General features: G+C 34.4%; 1 protein-coding gene and 1 pseudogene across 1 annotated transcript; one reads left to right on the top strand and one right to left on the bottom strand.

The window, feature by feature from the left end:
* The first annotated feature begins 7437 nt into the window (after positions 1–7437).
* Positions 7438–8175, top strand: LOC120070195 (40S ribosomal protein S16). Its single transcript, XM_039022059.1, has one exon. It carries the CDS (start codon positions 7511–7513, stop codon positions 7943–7945), a length of 435 nt encoding a protein of 144 aa, XP_038877987.1. The 5' UTR covers positions 7438–7510; the 3' UTR covers positions 7946–8175.
* Positions 8176–9782: 1607 nt separating this feature from the next.
* LOC120077078 lies at positions 9783–13955 on the bottom strand (annotated as a pseudogene).
* Positions 13956–24787: the final 10832 nt, after the last annotated feature.

Raw genomic sequence — 24787 nt, 5'->3', positions numbered from 1 at the left:
CTTTGCAGAATTTTAAAAGAGGGAGAAAAATTGAGAGAGGAGGGAATCTGGCCACTCTCACTCATACTAATCAAAGGACCGTCCTCAAAGGCAGGAGTTCCCAAAACACTCAGGATTAATGTCATGTCACCTATGGCCGTTTAGGTGAGATGTAAGTCTCAAGTATCAATTGTTGGGAATGTCCTAGAACTCGCGGTACGTGTTAAACATTCTATTTATCAATAAAAATGACTTGTTGATTTTGCAACTTATTATGAAAAATCCAATAAACGTATCCTTGGTTATAGTCTGAATGTTATAACCTGTAACTTTATGTAGTGACATAAACAAGATCAATTTGATAGCCTAAATGGTCTAATAAGTATATGGATGAAATTGGGTATCTCATCCTTGTAACACTATTGGATGCGGCCTACTTTGTAGTTGTTACAAGAAGTTGAGGTACTACAAATGATGCGACCCACAAATCTTTCACGTTGAGACATGTGAGTGGGGACATCTTATGCAATGAGTTTGCATATAGACTGGACCACGAAAATAGTCTTTTCTTTATAACGACTGTTTACTGTTAAAACTGATCAATTTATTTATCATATAGCCTAGGTTAACTCGATCTTAATTCTGAGCTAACTATGAACTCCTGTTGGTTCGGGATTATCCTTTGATCTGCAAACGGTGAGAGTAGTCCAACAGCACTGCTCAACAAGCTTACCATTTTGGGGATAAGACTGGATGAATAATTGGGGACATAGCCTTGCAAGATGGAATTCACTCCTACCCTATTTAGGGTTAGCAGATAGGTTGTTTTCTTAAGTACTGATTCCAGGTCTTGAACAATCGGGGCCTCGCCTTCTCATGATACAGAAAGAATTTGATTCATAGAGATTATGAATCAGAATTGTTCATTAGAGTGTCAGTAGGAACTTAAGGAACAAGATGTATTCCCATGGGTAAAATGGTAATTTTGGCCTAGCTGTGATTACGAAGAACCTGTGAAGGATCGACTTACTGATTATGGTTATTAAGTGGACATAATATATTTACAGTGAGGGAAGATCAACTATGGGTTATAGTGGTGTGTCCCATTAGTTAACGAATGAGGTTTAGATCGGACTAATGAGTTTAGCCGATTAATCTCAAATCGTTGGAGCCCATGATCTGTATATCCGCGAGGTCCCCCTACTAGCTCGTAAATGGTTAAGCTTTAGAGTAGCTTGAGAAATTAATTTGAAACGTTGAAATTAAACAGAATAGGAGAATATATATTTAAATATGATTTAAATATATGAAGATGATTATTGTGCTAAAATTAATTTAATATTTGATATTAAATTAATTTTAGAAAATCATTTTTCAGTTTTATAAATCAAAATGGTTTTGAAATCAAATTTTGATTTTAAAAAGAGAATTGGAAAATCGGTTTTGCATGTTCAAAAATGGAAAATGTTGATTTTCCAATATCATCTTCTTCATGCTCACATAAAGTCTATTTCCTTCTCTTCATTAGTACTGCAAGCATGAGCTGCCAGCCATGTAATTCTCTTATTTGCATGTTCATCTGCAATAAATAAAGAAGTTTGGAGTGATTTGAAGGCATGCTAACACAAAAATTTTGAGATAAAATTTTAGTGAGAAGAAAGAGTTCTTCCAATTGAGCTGTTGTGAGTTCTTCATTGTTCTTCATCATTTCAAGTTATTCTTGAGTCCCATAACCCGGTCTAAAGCTTCAAGAGGATAGTGGGGAAGATCTTGAGGTGGTTCACGGTGATCTTTGGTGAAGACTGCTGCTATACAATCAAGTTCTTTAAAGGTATGATCTTAAAACCTTCTTTTTAGAAGAGCATACTTTAACTTCTGCCAAAATTAGTGAATTTGAATGCTTATGGATCCTTGATACTTCCGCTGCATGTTATCTATCTCTAACATCAACGATGTTATATAAAGAGACTAATCATCTTGTGGTCCGATCTTATACAAACTCTTTGTATAGGACACCCCCGCTCGCATGTCTCCACATGAATGGTCAGGATCAACCATCTGTAGTAGTTCACAACACTTGTAAATCTCTACAAAGCGGGCCGTATCCATAGTGTCACCAGGATAAGGTATCTCTCCTTAATCTATATATTACAGATCTTTTAGGTTATTACTTAAGACATGATCCACTAGTATATCTCATATACATGCTTACGTTTTCATACAATAACCATGGATCTTTGTTTATTGGATATAAGTAAATGAAAAATAAAATCTCTTATTTTATTCATAACAATGTGTACAATGTTCACAAACTACGAGACTTTGGGAGAATTAAGGCACCAATCCCAACATAAGTAGATGATATGAATTGATTAAGAGCCAAGTTGAGGAACCATACTCGAAATATAAGGGAGCATGCAGTGGAAACACCATCATGGGCGCACAAAGAAAAGGTTGAACGCATGGAGGAGGATGGATGATGCTACCATGCGCCCAACTTAGGTTAAGTATGCGTTAATGGGAAAATTTAGCGAGTAAGGTCGGATTGACAACAATATGAGGTACGTGGCTCAATCAAGTGAAGTCTTAGCCAAGCCAAGGATGAGGTGCATGCATAGTATAACATGAAGAAGCGCAGAGTGACACCTAAAAAAATGTTATGCGTTGGACTAGGTTTGTGGATGACACTTAAGCTTTACATGCAAGGAGAAGGTGTCAAGGAGGATGTGTTGGATCTTGTATGAGGTTGACACATAAACTTGCCCTACAAGCAAGGTTTCATGCGTTGGAGCATAGGAATAGTGACAAGTATCATCTTGTAATGCCTATAAATACCCCGGGAGACTCTCTTTCATTTCACAACTCAAATACCTTCAAGGAGACTTAAAAAGAGAGGAAATTGGAGAGAATTGAGAAACTCAAGGAAGAGGGTTGCGTTAATAGCACTACCATGGGTTAATGGTAGTATGACTATGTGTTGATCAAGCTTGTTGGTGTTGAAGGAGGGTCCATGCGCCAATTAGCTTGTAGGGAAGTGACTTCTTGTGCCAACACAGTCTTGGTTTGTCCTAGGGTGTAGTTTAGAGCCTGTTGGAGTTGGTAAGATAGGGCTAGGGGAAAGAAGGTATGTAAAAATTGTTTTAACACTAAAATATAGGATTCTAAGTTGATTTAGGAATTAACATAGGTTCGGAAGCATGAAAGGACTAGGGAAGCGGGAAAAGATCAGGAGAGAGAAACTCTTGCGGGTGAACTGTGAGTGGTTATATTTTCAATTATTCTGAATGATTCTATATACATATATGTTATGATATGTATGGTTTGATGAAGCTAGCATGATTGGGAATATGTTCTTTCGGAGTTAAGTTACCAAGTTTTCGTTGTTGGCATAAATGATTGAGTAACTTTGTTTTTGCTTGATAACATGTTTGTAAGGATTGGTGGGAAACTAGAATTGTACCCTGGGTAATTGTTAGCATGTCTCAAGCACGTCTAGTGAAATATTGTCTGCATGTGCATATTCAACGGGACATATTGGGTACTGGGATTGTTTCCTCGCACAAGTGTCTTGGTTTGATATGGATAACTTGGGAAATACATGATCATGCTAGTAGTATCTCAACGGTCAGGGTGGGATGGTTATATCTTAATTCTTGATGTTGTTCGTGTTTATTGCTTGTGAAATTACTTTAAAACGAATTATTAAAAGAAAAACCTAGTTTCCTAAATGCCTTACCACTACTGAGCTTCTAGCTCATGTTTTCCAATGTTTTATTTTCCCCCCTAGATAGTGGAAGAGGACATTTTAAAAGTGCCACATGAGGTTAGAATCTGCCACTCTAGCGGAGCGAAACCCTAGATTTTACGGCTATAGGAAATTACCAGAAATCACAAATTATATGTTGTAACCTAGTTAGTATAAAAGTTGGAAACACTCCATTTAATTGAAATTAAACACAACGTGTTATAAGAATGATCTAGTATACAAGAATAAATGGACAATAAATATCACAAAAGGGTGGTATCTGCCGTCTTCACGCCTCCTTCCGGATTTAGGGAGTAAGAATGAGGAAGGTGTGACACTAAAGATTTGAGCTCATTGTTTTCAATTTCAAGAAACTTAATTCTATCATTTAAGACACATTTCTCATCACCACAAAAGCTATCATCAAACAAAAGATCATTAGTTGCTTTATTTTTCAAACTTGTATTTTCATTTATCAAAGATTTATTTTCAATAGATAATGCCTTAAACTTCTTTGAAAGTTTTAGATATTTAGAGCTAACTTCTTCTAAATCATGTTGCATACTTACAAATGCATCATACACTCATCATAAGATAGAGATTGACTTACCTCATCTTCAATGGTCTCATCACCAGAGTCATATTTCAAATGGGCCATCAAGCATAAAAAGTCATCACATTTTCCATTTTTCACTTCATGAAACTTTTCTTGATTATTAGAATTATAATTATCCTTCACATCAAATAAATCATTAGTACTACAAGGAGAATTTTCAATACTAAATATATTATCAAGAAAATTTCAAATATCATATGCATATTCAAAATGTAAAATTGTATCATATATTTTTCTATCCAATGCACAATATATGACATTTATGGCTTTAGCATTAAAAGTGAGCAACTCATTATTCAAATGCAATTTAGATAAGTCATGCTCACAAACATACAAAATGTTAAAACCTATAGCAAAACATAAAAGTTTTCATTCTATTTTACCAAGTATCATAGATTTTATTACTATCAAAGAATGGAGGTCTATCAACAGTTGCCATAACTTTAGCAATTAAACTTTCAAATAATTTTTCAAAATATTAATAAGATTCTTTATATATCAAAATAATATTTAAAAAATAATTTATGTAGAAGAGCTCATATACCAAGGAATGAGAACTCAAACAATGGGTATCAATCTAAAATGATTGATATCCAATTAGAGAGCAACCTAATACCAACTGTAGGATCGATATGGAAACCCTAGAAGGGTGGATAGGGTTTAATCAAACTAATTCAAAACTTTCTACTAATGTGGGCCAAATTAAATAAATTAACAAACTTTTCGCCAACAAATAACTTGAACAATAATTCATGCAAATAAATACAACCCAAAATAGCCAAGTAATTAAAACTAGTACTTTTAAGCACCCAATTTGATTTTAATAAAAAGATTGATATGAGATATGTAAAGATCAATTCAACCAACCTAAATAAACATTTAAGACCCCGTTTGGTAACCATTTTGTTTTTTTTTTAAAATTAAACCTCTTTCATCCATATTTTTATAATGATTTGCATTTTTCTTAAGTACAATAGTTGAATTCTTAGTCAAATTTTAAAAACAAAAGTAATTTTTTGAAAGTTACTTTATTTAGTTCTAAAAAATTGGCTTGGTTTTTTAAACCATTGGCAAAAAGTAGATAAAAAATGAAGAAATTTGGAAGTGGAAGTAGTGTCCATAGGCTTAATTTTCAAAAACAAAAACAAAAAACAAGATAGTCACCAAACGGGGCCTAAGCAATTAATTTAAGGGACAAACATTGCAATTAATTTTATGCAATAAAATATAACAACAAATTAATTGCAAAATTAAAGTAGGAGAGGGATAGAGAAATTAACACTAGGAATTTTATAGTGGTTCAGCACAATCGACTTACGTCCACTTCTCAAGCTCCTCTTGGATAGTTCATTAATCTTTGACTTTTTCCACCGCTTAGAGTCGAACCGCTACAACGTTCTTTTTCCAGGCGCAAGAACAAACCCGATCCTTTCCACGGTTGAGGATCAAACCGTTACAACAACTTTTTTTTCGAGATCATGAGCAACCCTTACAAAATGTTTGTAAAAATAAAGAGCACACTTGACAAACTCTGTACAAGAATGGATTTACAAAGTGTAGCATTCAACAATTTAATCCTCACAATATAAAATATCTCTCTCAAGAAAAGATGAAAAGAAGAAAATTGAAGCTCAAAAAGAGTAATAATAGAGGCTTTGAGTTATGAAGGATTGAAAAATAATGTAAAATTGTTGTTATAATTTTGAAGAAGATGAAAATTTAAATAGAGAGGAAAAAATGTTGAAAACCACATTTAATTTAGATAATTGGATGTTGGTAAAAAGAAATTGAATGGTGAAGATTTAAATTCAACTAGCCGTTAGATTGGAACAAAAAAAAAAAAATAATATAACAACATATATCTTTTCAATCATTTTTTTTAAATCCAATAAGAGGCAATTTCCACTTTGTGTCCAAAACTAGCTGTGAGATATAAACATATATTAAATTCACTTTCTTTTCAAAACCAATCTAAATATCAAAAGCTCATAATGTGTCATTTCTTCATTTCTCCAAGTAGCACATTTAAATTGGTCCATTTTGATGAGAAAAATTATGCCACGTCATCCGCTCGGATTTCATTAAGTTTATTTTAGTCGTATCTTCTTCGTTTGAGGTGTAATTTAGGTGATTCAAATTGCGTTTGAATCGTTATTTCGAGCTCTATGCAATAAACGCTTCAAAACACTCAAATTATTAATAAATAGAAGCAAATTTGTTATCATCAAAATATTAATTCATTCATTAATTAAAATTAAATAATTTGGAATTAAGGGGAAAATAACGAACCATTCACACCACAAATGACATTTTTCTATTGCAACTCCACGTCATAGAATGACTTAATTTAAGTAGCTACTTTGAAAATGGGTGAATTAGCATATCGTCGAGATAATAAATTGGACTAAATTATACTTTCTACCAAAACGCATTCAATTCAAATCTAAAAGTTTAAATCTTTTTCTTATATTCTAAAATAAAACAACCGTATTTAAATATGTGCCTACACTACCTTTCCAAAATTAATATATTTTAAAAAGAAGCTCTAAAAAGAGTATAATACAACGAAAAATTAAAGTTGGACAAATATATATACTCCTAAATTTTAGTGGTGGTATCAATTCATCAAGTTCTGTAAATGTATCAATTTACATGTTCAATTACGTTCCGTTTGGAAAAATTTCGTATAAAACTTATAAATCAATTAAACTCTTAAACTTTCACAAATGAATAAATTTAGACTTTTAGTTACAATTTTCTTTAGAAATCGTCCCTGCATTTTCGTAAGTGTGTATTGTAAAAATTGACATTTTGAAGAAGTTTTGAGATGATTGAAAATCAATTTATGAATAATTTTCGAAGGTAATTATAATAAAAATTTAAGTAGATTGTTGTATATAAATTTTGGGGTTGGATTTACTCAAATAATAATTACTTTCACACCAAATATTGATTGCAATATATATATAATATTAAAGAAAGATGGTGCATTTTTTTTAGTGCTTGGGGATTAGTTTTGTAATTTATGGATAAACTGAGGGTACTTTCGCAAGTCCAAAACCCTAACAAAGGAATCATATAAATAACCTTCAGCAGGTTTTGCCCTCCGCCTTCACGATCTGTTTAATATTAAAAGGCCTTCACTCCGGTAGTCCTCTCAAGCCTTAGCAATGGCGGCTCCGATCGAATCGGTGCAATGTTTCGGACGTAAGAAGACGGCGGTGGCCGTCACCTACTGCAAACGCGGCAGGGGTTTGATTAAGATCAATGGCTGCCCAATCGAGCTTGTTGAGCCAGAGATCTTGCGCTTTAAGGCCTATGAGCCCATCCTCCTCCTTGGACGTCACCGTTTCTCTGGTGTCGATATGCGCATCAGAGTGAAAGGTGGAGGTCACACCTCCCAGATCTACGCCATCCGCCAGAGTATTGCCAAGGCTCTTGTTGCTTTCTACCAGAAGTACGTGGATGAGCAGAGTAAGAAGGAGATTAAAGACATTCTGGTCAGGTATGATAGGACTTTGCTTGTTGCCGATCCTAGGCGCTGTGAGCCCAAGAAGTTTGGTGGTCGTGGTGCTCGTGCTAGGTTTCAGAAATCATATCGTTGATGGGAACTATGGCGGATTCGCATTAGTGGGTAAAATTATGGTTTTGTTTATGCTATTTGGAGTTGTAAGACTTTGACTTTCCGTTGATATTGACGGTGCACAACCAAAGTGCTTTTTTGAAACATCTTAATTTTCTGCCCATTATTTCTGTTCGAGTTAGATTATTGTGCGGACAAAAATGAACATAGTTATCTTATGCGATATTTTTGTTCAAGTTGATCATTTGCCTATTGAACGTTTTGTTATTGGGTCGAATTATTAGTTGTTAAGACGTGAGTGCCTCGAAATGTTTTGATTAAGCATTTGTCTATTCTGCTTCATAGTTTCTGAGAAGTTCTTAGTCTATTTCTTCTTTGGTTTCTTTATTTCTAATGTTCTTCAATGCGTGTCTGCAAGTACTACATGGGTTATCAATGCACTGCCATTGCTGTGAATTTTTTTTTTTTTTGAAACATTGGTGCTAACGGGTCTGGTTAACTGTGGAAAAGTTATCCAATGCTATCACAATTTAGCTGACTCTTGATAGCCGGTGGATATAGATTAAAAAATTTGCATACCCGGCGTTCCTTCCAACTCTGTGAACTCCGGTTTGCTAAATGGCAGTTGTTTTTATGTAAAGTTTGATGCATTATTGATTAGATGTGTCGATTTTCTTTTCCTACTGTGAGGAATGGTTTTGACTTGGACAAGTTTTGGATATGGTCTAGCATTGTTTCTTGGTTTAGACTCCATCATGGATATTGGGAAGAAGGATCAAAGGTGTTTAACTTGTGTGTTTTTTTGTGTATGTAGGTTAGTCGGTTAATAAGTTAAACTTGTGTGTAGGTTTTCTAATTCCTCAATGCATAATAGTTTAGATATATGAATGCACCTTTTATACTATTACCTTTTACAAACCATGAATCTACAAAACTAATATTGGTTATTAAATTAAATTTTTTTTAACTCATCCCCTTTCAGTTTTACATGATACAAATAGTCTAGAGCAAAATGAACCAGGTACTTGCTCTTTCCTTTTTCTCCATTTATATTATTTGCAGAGGATATAGTTATTGTGGCTTGTAATTAGTTTGTGGGATTGGATTTTGAAGAATTTAGTGTCTGATAGGGAGGTTAAAAGGTGTACTTTTGGGATAAGCAAACCTACCTTCTTAACATAATCGATCTTGAGCCATTTTTCTAATTTATATTATGCTTTAATGGGCTTGTGCTTATTGTACCCCTTGATGTATAGCACTTGTTTTGGAGAAATTGTTCGAAAGTATTTGACTTTGTATTCGATTATTATTAAGGACAGCAGGTTTTTTTGAATCCGTTGGTGTGAACTAGTCATGTTGTAGTTTGTTCATTGAATAGTTTTTTTCCCCTCTCCTTACATTTTTATTCAAAGTTCATGTTTTTTTTCCTAAAAAATCCACCGATATCTCAATATTGAAACAAGTCATTTTAGTAACAACTGAAATGTTTGGCAACCACTCAAAATAGTTTTGGAAAGTTTAAACAAATTTTACCAAAATAGATTAAATAATAATGATTTTTTTTTAAAAAAATATTTTTTTTTCACTAATCAATCCAAACATTGACATTTTTGTTTAAAAGATTATTTGATTTGTTCTATTTATTTTACGAATTGAATTGAATCAATACTTTTGAAGCGCTAATGTAATGTATTGTAAAGCAAAATCCACAGTATAATGAATATAATAATAATACAAAATAGAGGGGGTATTGTTTTTATGCATTGAACATCTCTTGTCCCCAGCACTTGATATGTAAAAAACAAATTCATACAGTAGGATGTGGTTTGTGGGCGGGCAATGTTGATCTGTGAATCCTTTTAGTTGATCTGACGACAAAGAGTGATTCTGAGCTCTAGCACAAAGTTCCTATAATATCGTACATATTTATGGATGTTGCCACAACAGATCCATTCCATAGGGTGTTGTGGTAGCGATTACTCTTCCAACTTTGACGAGATCAATTAGTCTATTGTGGTAGTTAATATAGTTGTCCTTATCGACATCCATGAAGATGAAATCATGTCCCATGGTTTTCCTCCTAAAATTGTTATTAATATTAATATTAATATCCACCCACTAAAATTAGTAACGAAGTGATTCTCGTTTTCATCCAAAGGCTTTTAAATTTCTCAAACCTATCTTTAATTATTAATAAAAAATTATGTATTAGGTCATTTCATAAAATGATTTATGTTTTTGGGTATGTGGATATATGCTACTTGGATGCTACTTACCACACCAATTCCCAACTTGTTTATTAATAAAATCCAATCCATTTACTACCAAAATCTATTTATTTCAAAGTGGCATGTCTTTGTTTACAAATACTTAAATCAAATAAATAGTAGTATCTTTCATTAAGTGGTATCCTCACGTCTACTTCTATTTTTTTTTCCTACTTATGAAGAATTATGTAATATCTTTTCTTGCTACTTCAATAGAAGCTTGGGAGAAGAATAATTTTGATGTGATTTTAAATGAAATCAAGTAAAAAAAACGGTTGCAAATCACTTACCAAATGTATAAAGATGTATTTAGAATACATTTTCGAGTGTTCAATTTAAAAAATAAATCATTTTGGAAGAAATTGGAGTGTTTGGTAATCACTCAAAATAGTTTTTCAATGTATTTTAATATATATTTTTTTTATAAAAAATGTTTAAATAAAAATGAGTTTTTTGAAAAACATTTTTTCTCAAGATATTCTAAACGGGCCTTGAATTGGTTCACTAATCAAACTTCTAATAGTTTAACATTTTAAATGATTTAAGTCCCAAAGCTCAGGGATATAAACTAATTTCTTCCCAAGAATTTTAACTTGTTCTTTTTTGGCTTACTTGAGAAATTTTCCTAAAAAATTGTATATGTAATAATAAAGAAAGATAAATACAACTAAAATAGCATAATTTAACTGACGTAGAACTTGTACTATTGACTCAAGGTTTGATCGGGGATAGAGAGGGTATCCCCGCCCTATCCCTGACCCCATCCCGACCCCAATTTATTTTATTTATTTTTTTAATGATGTGTTATATATATATTATATTAATTTTACAAATAAATATATTTAATAATTATATATATACCCTTAAATTATATATAATTTTACATTATAAATTATATTAATTATATATATTACAAAAAAAAAAAAAAACTGCGGATGGGTTCCCATAGAGACCCGTTTCCCCCAACGGGGAATCCCTGTCTCCATCCCCACCTTTAAGTTGCGCGGATGGGGGTAGGGATAAGGGAAATACCCTTGCGGAGACGGGGATAGGAAATGTCCCCCGCTCTTCCTCGGCCTCGTTGCCAATCCTAAGGTCCGAGATTCCTCCCCACTCTACATGTTGTGAAAAAAATGCTTACATCAGCGTGGAGTTGATCGAGTATAGGGAGAGCTGGGCCTTCTTTGAATTCAATCTTATGTGCCACACTAGCTTTCTGGATCACCAGAGGCCCAAGTTCATAGTTTTCTCTGTTAATATCCATTGGTAGTATCTGTGTAATTATAAAACCAATTTAACCTTTTTTTTTAAAAAAAGAAAAAATATCTCTAAGATTATTTTCCATTAGAAATTATTATAAATTAAAATAGATGAAATGACTGTTGGGTTGTATGCCCTAAAACTTGCAGTTTGTAATGTTAAATGTATTCTATTATCAATAAAGATATTATTGACATTTATTCAGTAAAACTGTTATTGAATATGTGAATTGCACTTGTAAAGTCTAAATCCAATAAACTAAAGATCCATGGCTATTATATGAATGCATGAACTTTATATGGAGACATAAGAGTGGATCAAGTTCAGTAAATAGCCAAAATGGTCTATTGTATATGAATAAGGTTGGGTACCTTATTCTGGTAACAATATCGGATGCGGCCCACTCCGTAGTTGTTACAATTCCGATATTGTTACAATTTGTTGTAAAGTGCTACAAACGAAGTGATCCTGTTCGTTCATGTATTAACATGAGGAGCGGGAGCATCCTACACAATGAGTTTGCATAAGATCGGACCAAGAATTAAGTCACTCTTACTTTATAACGCTGTTTACTGTTTAAGACTGACTATTTCAAAGCAATAATCTAGGTAACTTGACCTTAATTCTGAGCTAACTATGAACTCTTATTTATACAGATTATCCTTAGATTTTCATGGGTGAGGGTTAGCTCAACAGCGACAACTCAAAAAGTCTCCCATTTCAGGGGTAAGATCGGGTAGATAGCTAAGGACATAGGGTGCAAGACCGAATTCGCTTCTACTCGCCTTTAGGGATAGTAGAGAGGTTGTTCCCTTAAGTGCTGACTTCGGGTCTTGAACAAAGGGCCCCACCCTCTCATTGGCCCGAGAGGGACTCGGTTTATTGATTGGATCACAAACCAATTATTCATTAGAGGATCAGTGGGACTTAAGGAGCAAGATGTAATCTCGGGGGTAAAATAACTTTTGACCCAACCGTTATTATGAACTTGTGAAGGGCTAACTTACTAATCATGGTTATATCGAGTGGACATAATATATCTACAGTGAGGGGAGTGCAATTACTGGGCTTTAGTGGAGTGACCTGGTAGTTAACGAATGGTAGTTAATTAGGTTAAAGAGTTTAACCAATTAATCGAATCGTTGGAGTCCATGATCTGTAGGTCCATGAGGTCCCCCTACTAGCTCATATCGATCTAAACCTTAGAACAATGCGGCGAACGAATTTAAAGGGGGCAAAGTGTTAAATATATACGACATATTTAACCTAATGTTTAGTTGTGAATTAAACATAAAGAGAGAGAAAATAGGAGATATATAAATAAGATTTAAATATCAAGATTATGAATAGTGATTATTGTGATTAGTGTTGGATTTAATATTAAATTAAATTAAATAAATTGTTTAATTCATGATTTAATATTAATTTAATTTTTAAATGGATTATTATAATTAATTTTGAAATTAAATTGAGTTGGTTAAAATTGCGTCAAAAGTCAAATTGTTAACTAGGTTAAAAATGCAATGAAAGTCAAATGGTTGACTTTTGACTTTTGAAAGTCAAAAAGTGAAATTTATTGACTTTGGACTTTGAAAGTCAAATTTTAACTAAGTTAGTGGAAAGATCCAACATTTGTGAGTGGAAAATGCCAACTTTTGCATGGTTAAGTATTGTCTTCATTTGAAGATACTTGTCTCATTAAATCCCACTTTGAGTTAGTGGATTTTTTAGTGTCAAATTCTCATCAAACTCAAAGTTGCATGTTTTACATGTAATGGTTTTAAGAGGGAGTGTTTAATGAATTTTAAAAACTCTTGGCCATAGTGAAATTTGATTAGATTATGTGATAATCTCATACCTTTTTCTCTCTCAAAGTTTTAGCTTTTTTCCTCTCCAAATTAGTCCCTCACCATATTTCACCATCCTTTTCTAAGGCCCGAGGATAGTCGGGAAAACTCTCGTGGTGGTTTACGAACTGTTCGTGAGGAGATTGAAGCTAATTTGAGAAGATTCAAAGTCTACAACGGTCGTATTTTTTCCTCCCCTTCTATTTGTTTCAATTGCATGCTTATCTTTGTAATTAACTTAATTAGAGTACTTTAGATTTGTTTTTCTTCCGCAGCGCATGTATTCGTTTCATCAATAACTTTATTCTTAAAAAAAAAACACACGGAAACAAAAATAGCTACCAAACATTTTGTAAATAGTTATCCAAACATGTTTCATAGGCGACCTTTCCATCGTCGGGAAGAGCGAGGGCAGTGGCGAGGAGGGAGTAGCCAGTATAGACACCAATCTCCATGGTGTTCTTGGCATTGATCAACTTCAAGAGCATGTTCAAGAACTGACCTTCATCTATTGACGAAGAATTCGTTACTGGGCCAGAGAGACTATCTAGACTTACATAGTAAGTTAGTCTTAAGAACCCAAAACATGGGTTCTGATACCAATTGTAACGACCCGGCTTCCTAGAACTTATACTAGGCTGTTACTATAAACACACATGCATACAATTCAAATTGACATCTTTACATAACTTAGTAAAACCAAATAAATAATATAAAATAATTAACTTTATTAAAACTAAAGAACAAAATTTCATTTAACATAGTACCCTTAAAATCATAAAGCAAAATTAGAAATTTCTTTTAAAAATTCTAAAAGCACAAATACCAAAACTTTGAGTTCAAACATCAAAACTAGAAATTCTAAAACATAAAATACTGAAAAACATGAGCGGAAGCATATGACTGGCCTCGGTGGCTCGAACACGGATTCCGCTTGTCATTTGCCAGCGTGTTCTTATCCTTACCTGAAAAATAAACATGAGAAAGAATGAAAGTAACCCCACTATCGGGGTCAGGCTAAGCATCTATGTCCTCTAGATACCATGCTTTAGTGGGACGTGCATAAACCTCTACTTTCCATGGAATGACTAGCTAGTGGATAGTTGAACCCACTCTACCGTAAGTGAAATGTACCCACAAACCTCTAGTGAATCTCGAAGGAAACACAAATCTTCGGTGAAGTCCTGAAAGAGATCATCACCTCTAGTGAATCCTGAAGAAATCACATACCTCTGGTGAATCTCGAAGGTCACAACCTCTATTGGGTATTGTTACAAGTAGGGATAACTACCACTATCATAAACATAACATGCATCATAAAGCATGGTTCCACAACATGCAAATACATATCATCATGCTCAATGTTCATCTAGAAAATCATAATAACAAAATAACTTAGTTCATGCTAGCACTCATTCAAAATATAATAAAGATCAGTGATTTAACAAGGACTTGCCCAAATTTTCAAGTCAAACTAAAATACACCTACACAGAGGTCACCAAGGCCTAGAACTTACCAATTTTCACCCAAATCGAACTTCAACACCTGTTGGATAGCAGCTCCATTCCTTCGAACACTTTAATCCAAGCTTCAAACATCAAAATCAAAAGATTTAGGCCAAAGAAAATTTGTTGGGTATTCAAGAAAATTCAAGAAACCCACAATAATTACCAAACCTTACCTAAAAACAAAGATTCTGGCCAAAATCGGCAACTGGACAGCGGATGCGCCATTGAAGATGAAGAACGTGGATGGCGGTGTGGCTGGAAGACTACGACAGAGACGAGTAGACCTGATGGCTTAATAGACGGAGCGGTGCGGCTCGTCTAAAACTCCACCGGCGAGAAGAAACGCAGAGAAGAGAGAGGAATAGGCGACTTGATGGGCAGAGTGGCACGACTGCGTCGATGCGAGGTGGGCAGAGGCGTGGAAACTTCAGTGCTTGGAGTCGGCGGCAAGCAAAGGCGCGGATGACCAATCTGGTGTACAAATGAGCGGCTGAGAGAGTGAGAGATCGCGCGGCTGGATCTGGGCGTCCTCGGCTAGAACCGGTGGTGCGACCGATGGAGGACCTTCAAACAGCGAAGACGGCGTCGGACGACTGAGAGGAGACGACGGCTTCAGAACTCAAGCGCCCAAATTCTTTTGGAAAATCAAATTTAAACCAATTTACCCAATAATTCGATTTAATTTTAGTTACCTCCTCCAATTTATAAAATAAAACCAAATCTTCCGATTTTAATTAAATTCCCCAAATAAAATTAATATTGAAGTCAATCGCAAATCCTTCTTAAATTAAATTTCGATTCCAATACCTTTACTTAAACAAATTTTAAAATTGAATTATCGCTTCACAATAATTCAATTTACCTTTAGAATTCAAAATAACTGAATCTAAATTACATAAAACAAAAAAAATTTGGGATGTCACGTTCTTCCCTCCTCAAGGAACATTTGTCATAGAAAGTTTACTCCTAAAAAATCTTTGGGTACTGGGCTCTCATCTCATCATCTCGCTCCTTTTTAGCCTTCTTGAGCTGGTGATTCTGCCACAGAGCTTTCACAAGTGCTATCTCCTTATTGCGTAAATTCTTCACCTCTCTGGTGAGAATTTGAACCGTCTTCTCCTCCTAAGTTAAGTTTTTAATCAGTTGTAAAGGTTCAAAGTCCATCACATGGGACAGATTTGCCACATACTTCTTCAACATTGAAACATGAAAAACATTGTGAACGTAAGAAAGGGATGGTGACAACGTCAACGGATAAGCTATAGGACTAATTCGCTCCAAGATCTCAAAAGGCCCAATAAATTGTGGACTTAGCTTCCCTTTTCTTCCAAATATCAGAACATCTTTCGTAGGTGCCACTTTTAAGAACACTTTATCACTAGTTTCAAACTCTAGTTCTTTACGCCTAACATCGACGTAACTTTTATGTCTGCTCTGAGCTATTTGCATGCATGCTCTTGAAGGATCCCTTTGAAGGGATCCGCAACGGAAGCGAGATCATCCCAATTTTTCCAAAATTTCATAATACATAATTTTATAGAGAATAGTACAAAAATCATGCATTTAATAGAGATACAACATGCTTGTGAATAAATTCAAAAGAATGAAATTAGGGTTTTAAAAAACTCTTACATTTGAAGAACTCAAAACTTCATGTATCCTTTCCCACGAACAGTCACGAACTGTAAATGGCCAATTGGACACCACCATAAGGAGACCTCGATATTCTCTGGTGAGGATCTAGGAGGAGTGAAAGCCTTGGTGATTTTGGAGTTTGAGGGAAAGAAAGAGATCGAGAGGAAGAAAGAGATATGATATATCTATAAAAACACAGAACTATTCTATATCTGTATCTCACCCTTTTCTGTTTTGTAGGGTAAAGAAGAGGAACTCCTATCTCCACACAACTGCCCACTTACGTGGGTGGAGAGAAAAAGGGAAGGAAGTTAATTCCCTAAAAAAAACATATATATATAATTTATTATACATATACATATAACTATATGTTATATCATATGTAACATATAACCTATAATTTTAATATTGTATTATATACGATATAGCCTATAGTTACAATTTTCTGTCACCAATGGTATTTAATATAAATCACATTTACATTAAATTAAACAATATGAATCCAATTTATATAATTAAAATTTGAATCATATTCAAATATTTATTTCCTCTCATAAATATAATGTATCAAATATATTATTGTAATTACATTATTTATATAACTAAAAATAATTAATTATATCATATATAATTAATTTCATAAAGTAATTTGAACAATTCAAATTAATCTAAAAACTGATTCTTATTCAATCCCATTGAGCTACCGAAGGGACCTCATGGACCTGTAGCTTGAAGCTTTAACGGTACACGAATAATTAATTAAACTCTTTAATTAGATTATTCACCATCCGTTAACTGTCAGGCACTTCATTAAAGACCGACAACTGTATTCTTCGCATTACAGATATATTTCTGTGTACATTGGGTATAATTAATCAACAGTACGATGACCCTTCACAAATTACTCGTAAGTACAGCTGGGCCAAAATTATTGTTTTGCCCCTGTAGTTACATCTAACTCCTTAAATACCACTGATCACTAATGAACAATAAATCATAGTCCAACTATGATGGAACCCCTCTCGAGCCAGGAAAGGGTATGACACCACATTGTTCAAGCCCCGAAATCAGCACTTAAGGAAGCAATTTATCTACTTGCCCTGACATTGGGTAATGAGTGAATTCCTTCTTGTGTAGTTGTGTTCCCATCTCCCTAGTCAGACGAATCCCCAAAATGGTATGATTGTTGAGTTGCGATCTGGCCACTCTCACCCATACAAATCAAAGGACCGCTCTCATAGGCAGGAGTTCACAACTCACTCAGGATTCAAGTCAGGTTACTTATAGTCATTCTAGTAAAATGTAAGTCTCTATTATGAACGGTGTTATATAATGAGATTAAACATTTCGTGGTTTAGTCTTATACAATCTCCTCTATATAGAATATCCCCGCTCACATGTCTCCCTATAAATGATTAGGATCAGATCATTTGTAGTACTTTATAACAATTGTAATATCTACAAAGCAAGCCATACTCGTAGTGTCACCAGGATAAGGTATCCAACCTTATCCATCTACTACATACCATTTAGGTTATCACTTAAACATGGTCCACCCATATGTCTTTACATACATGTTTAAGCTACAAGATAACCTTGGATGTTAGTTTATTGGTTTGTGGTTAATGCAACTAATTTTGAAATAAAATATCAAATTTTTTATTACATAAATAAAAAATTTATACATTACAATTACAAACTATAGAACCATACGAGATTTAGGGCATCAACCCCAATAATCTCCCACTTGACCTAAAGCTAGTGGGGTGTACAATGTAAAAGTAAAACAATAAACTAGGGCACAAACCACCAAGTAAAAAATCTTTCACTTACTCTAGTCTAAACGTGACCTGTCCCATAGGCCCATACTCTAACACTTAAACACCTTAGCCGTGAGGGCCTTTGTAAACGGATCAGTAACATTGTGCTCTGAAGCTATCTGCATGGCGATTAAGTCTCCTTGATGCACAATCTCTCAGATGAGATGATACTTTCGCTCGATGTGTTTGCCGCGCTTATGACTCTTAGGCTTTCTGGAATTAGCCACAACAACACTATTATGACAATAAAGTGCGATGGGCTTTGACATGTTTGAAACAACATCCAAATCTGTCAAGAATTTCTTGAGTCAAACAACTGCCTTAGAAGCTTCACAAGCCGTTACATACTCAACCTCCATAGTGGAGTCAGCAATGCACCCTTGCTTGGTACTTCTCCAGACTTTTGCTCCTCTGTTAAGAGTGAACACTAATCTTGATGTGGATTTTTATAAAATCCTTATCAATCTGAAAATTTGAGTCCGTGTGTCCAGTAAGGATCAGATCTTGACAGATTTTAACTTCAATCAGTAGACCTACATCATTCCCAATGAGTAGGATATAGTCTACATATAATACTAGGAAAGCTACTAAACTTTTGATGATTCTCTTGTATACACAAGGCTTATCAACATTTTGATCAAAGCCATAAGAATTGATTGCAGTATTAAACCTTATGTTCTAAGATCGAGAAGCCTGTTTCAGTCCATAAATGACCGATTAAGCCTGCAAACCTTATGCTCTTGACCTTGGGTTATGAATCCCTCGGGCTGCTTCATATAAATGGTCTCTGATAGTTCTAAAAAAGAGCTATTATTCTTAGCTTAATTTAGACTTATTAATGGATTTTATGTGTTTATTGTGTTATTTTATAGGTACCGAGCAATCAAGAGGTAGAACTAATCATTTGGTGAAGAATGGGGTTAATTTGAAGCAATTTGGAGGTGATTTGAGCATTCGAGCTTCAAAAGAGCGAAAATTACGAAAATACCACTGTCACAGGGTTGCAACACTAGCCTGGTGCTTGCCTGACATTATAAGGCAGAATGTGCAGCATTGCAACGCTTCGAAGTTGCACAACACCAGCGTTGCAATGCGCTTCCCAGCATTGCAAGGCTATAATTTTTTCTCCAAAGTTGCACAACACCAGCGTTGCAATGCGCTTCCCAGTGTTGCAAGGCTATAATTTTTTCTATAAATATCTCCCTTCGTCTTTAGGTTAAAGGATGCTAACTTTTGGGGGCTGAATTGATGGAGGCCGAAGTTAAGCTTCAATCTTCTTCTTTTCCTTTCTGATTTTAGTATCTTTCGGTTAGTTTTTCTTTTTGTTTTGGGTTTTAATCGATGGATTGGATGTGTATCTTGGATTTGTCTATGAATTAAGAGGTAACTTCTATCTAATTTCTTTAAGCAAGAGCCTTATGTTTAATTTCTTGAAGGATATTTAGTTAATTTAATTGAATTGTTGTGAACTCTATGGGATGATTTGATTGAATCTTAATGGAATTTTTGTAAATTGATCTGACAAATTAGTTTATTGAAATTCTTGTTTGCTAAATCGTCATAGCCTAAGCATATATTGATTGATTTAGTTGCGCATATTAGGATCGCATTTGTGAAGTCTAGACTTTTTCTAACCAAATGCATGTACAACCTAATATAATCTTTTCCAAATAAATCATGCTATAAGATATGGCTTTTCCGGCTTGTAGTATATCTCAACAATTGAACCCTTTCGTAATGCAATTCAATTTTAACTTTCATGTCGCTAAGAAGGAAAAGTTGTTAATTGAATCAGGACTAATTTGGTTTAATATCGAATTTGGCTAATTGGGCTATTAGATTTTCTAATAGGTTGAGGGGTTGACAGATTCAATGTAATTAATTGATGCCTAATGAAAGAAATTGCATAGGAAACTCTCTCTTGCTCTAGAAATTAGATAAGACTCCTATTTTAGATTACATTTATTCTTTTTATTATAATTTCACGCATTTGTCTTTTTCACACCAAAACTTCCCATTCATCGCTCTAGTTAGGAAATTAACTTAACGAAACAAATCGCGCTTCCTTGCTGATCGACTTGGACTTACCACTGTTGCTACGTTTCAGTAGTAATAGAAGTAGTTCGGTATATTCAAATTTTATTTTGATCAAGTTTGAAGGTTATTAACGACGTAAGTTTCGGGCTTATCAGTCTCCTCAAGATTGCCATTCAGAAAAATAGTCTTGACGTCCATCTGCCAAATCTCATAATCATAATATGAGGCCATGGATAGGAGGATTCTGATAGACTTCAGCATAGCAACAGGTGAGAAAGTCTCCTCATAGTTGACTCCCTTAACCTGGGTATAGCCCTTTGCCACCAGTCTAGCCTTGAAGGTTTGCACTTTTCCATCAGCACCTCATTTTCTCCTGTAGATCCATTTGCAATCTATAGGATTTACTTCATCAGGTTGATCTACAAGATCCCATACTGAATTGAAGTACATTGACTCCATTTCGAGATCCATAGCTTTAATCACTCATCTTTGTCAACATCCTCCATTGCCTTCTTGTAAAACAATGGATCCTCAATATCTTCGTCAGCTACCATAGCTAGGATTTCAGTTAAATCCATGCAACAGATAGTTGGGTTCGCAACCCTTCTACTGCATCGAGGTTCCCTAAACACTTAAGGTGGATTTGACCTATTTGATGATCCAACTTCAACAGCTCTTGTTGAGGTGTTAGGTTCTTCAACAATTCTTGTTGAAGATTCAGTAGTTCCTTTAGAAAGTTCGTTCAACACAATCTTATTGTGGGGTTTGTGCTCCCTTATGTGATTTTCTTCAAGAAAAGTAGTATTTGTCGATACAAACACTTTGTTTTCTTTAGGGTCAAAGAAGTAACCACCTCTCGTTCCTTTGGGGTAGCCTACAAATAGACACAATTTTAAACGAGATTCCAATTTCTTAGGATTAGCCTCAAGCACATGTGCTGGGCAACCTTAGATTTTGAAATGACGTAAACTAGCTTTACGACTATTCCATAACTCCAAAAGTATTCTGGTAACACTCTTGGATGGAACACAGTTCAAAATATATGCTGCAGTCTCTACTGCATAACCCCAAAATGAGTCAAGTAAGGAAGCATAACTCATCATATACTGAACCATGTCCAATAGGGTTCGATTTTTCCTTTTTGATATACCATTCTACTAAGGTGTACCAGTTTCTGAGAGTTAGGATATAATTCCATATTCTATCAAATAGTTTTGGAATGTTAGATCCATAAACTCTCCATCTCGATCAGATCGAAATGCCTTTATTGTTTTATTTAATGCATTTTCAACTTCAGCCTTGAATTCTTTGAACTTTTCAAAAGATTCAGACTTATGTTGCATTAAATAAACATACCCTATCTTGAATAATCATCAGTAAAAGTGATGAAATATTTATAACCTCCCCTAGCTTTTACATTCAACGAACCACAGAGGTTTGAATGTAATAGCTCTAGAGATTCTTTGGCCCTATGACCATTTCCAGCAAAGGGTCTTTTAGTCATTTTGCCTTTAAGGCATGACTCATACACAAGCAAAGAATTTTATTCTAACTCGCTTAGAAGTCCATTCTTCACCAATCTCTCAATCCTATTGAGATTAATGTGTCCTAGTCTTAGGTGCCAAAGTTGAGCATTTTCTTTAGGAGAAATTTTAAGTCTTTTATATTGAGTTACTGCAGTTTTAAACATCTCAGTGTTATGAAGGGCTTTAGTAGCTAACGACCTTAACACATGTAAATTATCTTCCATTCCAGCTGAACAAATATTGACACCATTCTTAGAAATAAACACTTTATTTACAAGAAAATTAATACAATATGATTGTTCTAGCAAACACTTTATAGAAATTAAGTTCCTCTTTAAACCAGGAACTACATATACATTTTCTAGTAAAATGAATTTACTATGTAAAGTCAATTGGAGACCTCCCACTGCCACAACCAAGACGACGTGCCCAGTTCCAACCCGCATCGTGATCTCACCAGCATCAAGTTGTCGCCAGGAACTAATTCCCTAAAATGAAGAACAAACGTGGTTAGTGATGCCAAAATCTATAATCCAAGCAGAATCATCATTTTCTACTAAACATGTTTCCAATACAAGCAAATCACATTTACCTTGCTTGGCCTTCTTCTTTTTTACCAAGTACTTGAGGTAGTTCCTCCTCTAATGGCCATCTTGGTTGCAATGGAAACAGATTCCCTTTGTAGCCTTGGCTTTCTTTTGAGCAGTGGCCGATGGGTTAGCTTTCCCTTTTCCATCATTATTCTACTTCCACTTTTGTTGCTGGAGGAAGAAGGTACAAACTTTGTCCTAGAGGTCGAACCTCTGTGAAACTTTTTAGAGCTACATTTGTTTCACCCTTTTGTCCCTTGCTTTTCATCAAGGACTGGAAGGTCTGTAGCTCGTTGAGGAGGGTGGTTAGATTGTAGTCAATCCTATTCAAAACAATATTGCTCTGGAAATGAAGGAAACTTTCAGGTAAAGATTCCAAAATAAAGCTAACTTGGCTAGCTTCATCGATGACGGACCCATTAATCTCCACCACATTGAAGTGAACCATCATTTTGAGAACATGTTCTCAAACAGATGCCTCTTCTTGCATACGAGCATTGAAGATATGTTTGAGAGCGTCATGCCTGAGCTATGCGGACGGTTGTCCTAACATTCTTTTCAGGGACTCTATGATCTCACGGGATGTGAGCATGAGCTCATGCTTCTTGGCGAAGACTTCAGAAAGACTAGTGAGCCACGAATTGAAATAAATTTTCTAAAGCATACAAATTATTATAATTAGTTTTTTGTATTAAACCATTAAGACAACCAATCAGTTTTTAACAATAGTTTAATGCACCTAAGTGACAACTATTTTGCAATGATGTTTCAGTGAGTTAAGACAAAAGTCACCGTAGGGTGATCAAGTGCCCCTTCACTGAAATGAGACATTCTCAACCATTAGACAAAAACAACACTTTGTCACTATAACGAACAGTCGCCATTGTTCGGTCCAGAATTTGTTAACTTGCTTAACAATTCTTATAAGTGTAACTCCTCTTTTTAGATTCTAGAGTTCCGCCCCAATGAGCCAACCATAGAGAAAAAACCAATTGGGACATGAAACTAAAGCAAACCTATCCATTTCTGGAGATCGAATAAAGCGTCATGCAAAAATGCTATCCTTTAAAGGAACACCTATGGTGCCACGAGGCCATGCACGAAACTTTATTTCAACCTAATGAGAGAAACCGAGGGATGTGTTGTCACACATCCCGCTTCCACTTACTATAAACACTCTTCCATTCAACTTGATATTGATCTATACAAATGCCACACGTAGGGGGACACCCATGGTGCCTCGAGGCCGAGTATAGACGTCACGGTGTGAATTTTAAGGAGAAATGAAGCATCATATACCCCATTTTCTTCCCACTGAGTATTTTATCTAGGGTTAATTAACTTAGGAAAATCCGGCTATTGATTTTATCTAAGTGTTTGTTTAATTTGCCCAAAAAACAACATTTGTATTTGGATAGTTAAATAATTTTGATTAAGGTCTATTAAACTCTTTAATAAATTTTAATCTAACTTGCATGCATGTAACAAATCTATCTAATTCACCTTTCCAGGTAAGTTTCCAGGTAGCGGTGTTACGTTTCTGTCAATTTAAATACCATAGCCTAGGCAGAACTCGCCTTGGACAAAAGGTCCCTTATAGATATATTTGTTACATTGTTAATCTTTTATTAAGATCAATTTAATCCTATTAAATAGATTAAAAGATTAAACTAAGATTTCTAATCTCATTAGAAACGTGATCTTAGGTCAATGTGAATCATATTTTAAAACAATTAAAAAAAATTGATTATAACCTAAGGTTTGCATGCAACTCTTTATTATTAATTTTAAATTCTAATTTCATTTTGTAATAATGATTATAAACAAATGAAATAAATTAAAACCATACATCACATGTTTTGACATACTTTAATAAATTATAACATTTATAAATTAACCTAAAGTCGTGTCATGCTTTCATTACTAACATATAACAATTGTATAGAAAGGTAATGAAATTATTAATAACATACTATAAACATATAATTCATACAATATATTATAACTCTTATAGTATAAATGATGCATGTATATGTTATTAATGCATGCATGCATGTATTATACTATATGATGCATGAGCATACTATAAAATTTTAAATCATGCATATACACATATTATAATACTTATAATATAAAAGATGCATGAAATAAAATACATAACCTATGGTGGGATTTAATTCTATATGACATACAATATGACATATATTTAAGTATAAAACATAACATATTTATTAATAATAATAGTTAATGGACCAGGATAGGACACCTCAAAGTAATTTAAAAGCTAACTATTAAAAGGATAAAAGACATTCGGTTCAAAATAGGTGAACCGGGCCTTGAACCACTTAAACTAGACAAGCTAGCCATCGAACC

Source organism: Benincasa hispida, chromosome 1, assembly GCF_009727055.1.
Source record: "Benincasa hispida cultivar B227 chromosome 1, ASM972705v1, whole genome shotgun sequence".
Taxonomy (NCBI): domain Eukaryota; kingdom Viridiplantae; phylum Streptophyta; class Magnoliopsida; order Cucurbitales; family Cucurbitaceae; genus Benincasa; species Benincasa hispida.
This window is presented reverse-complemented; position numbering and strand designations above follow the sequence as displayed.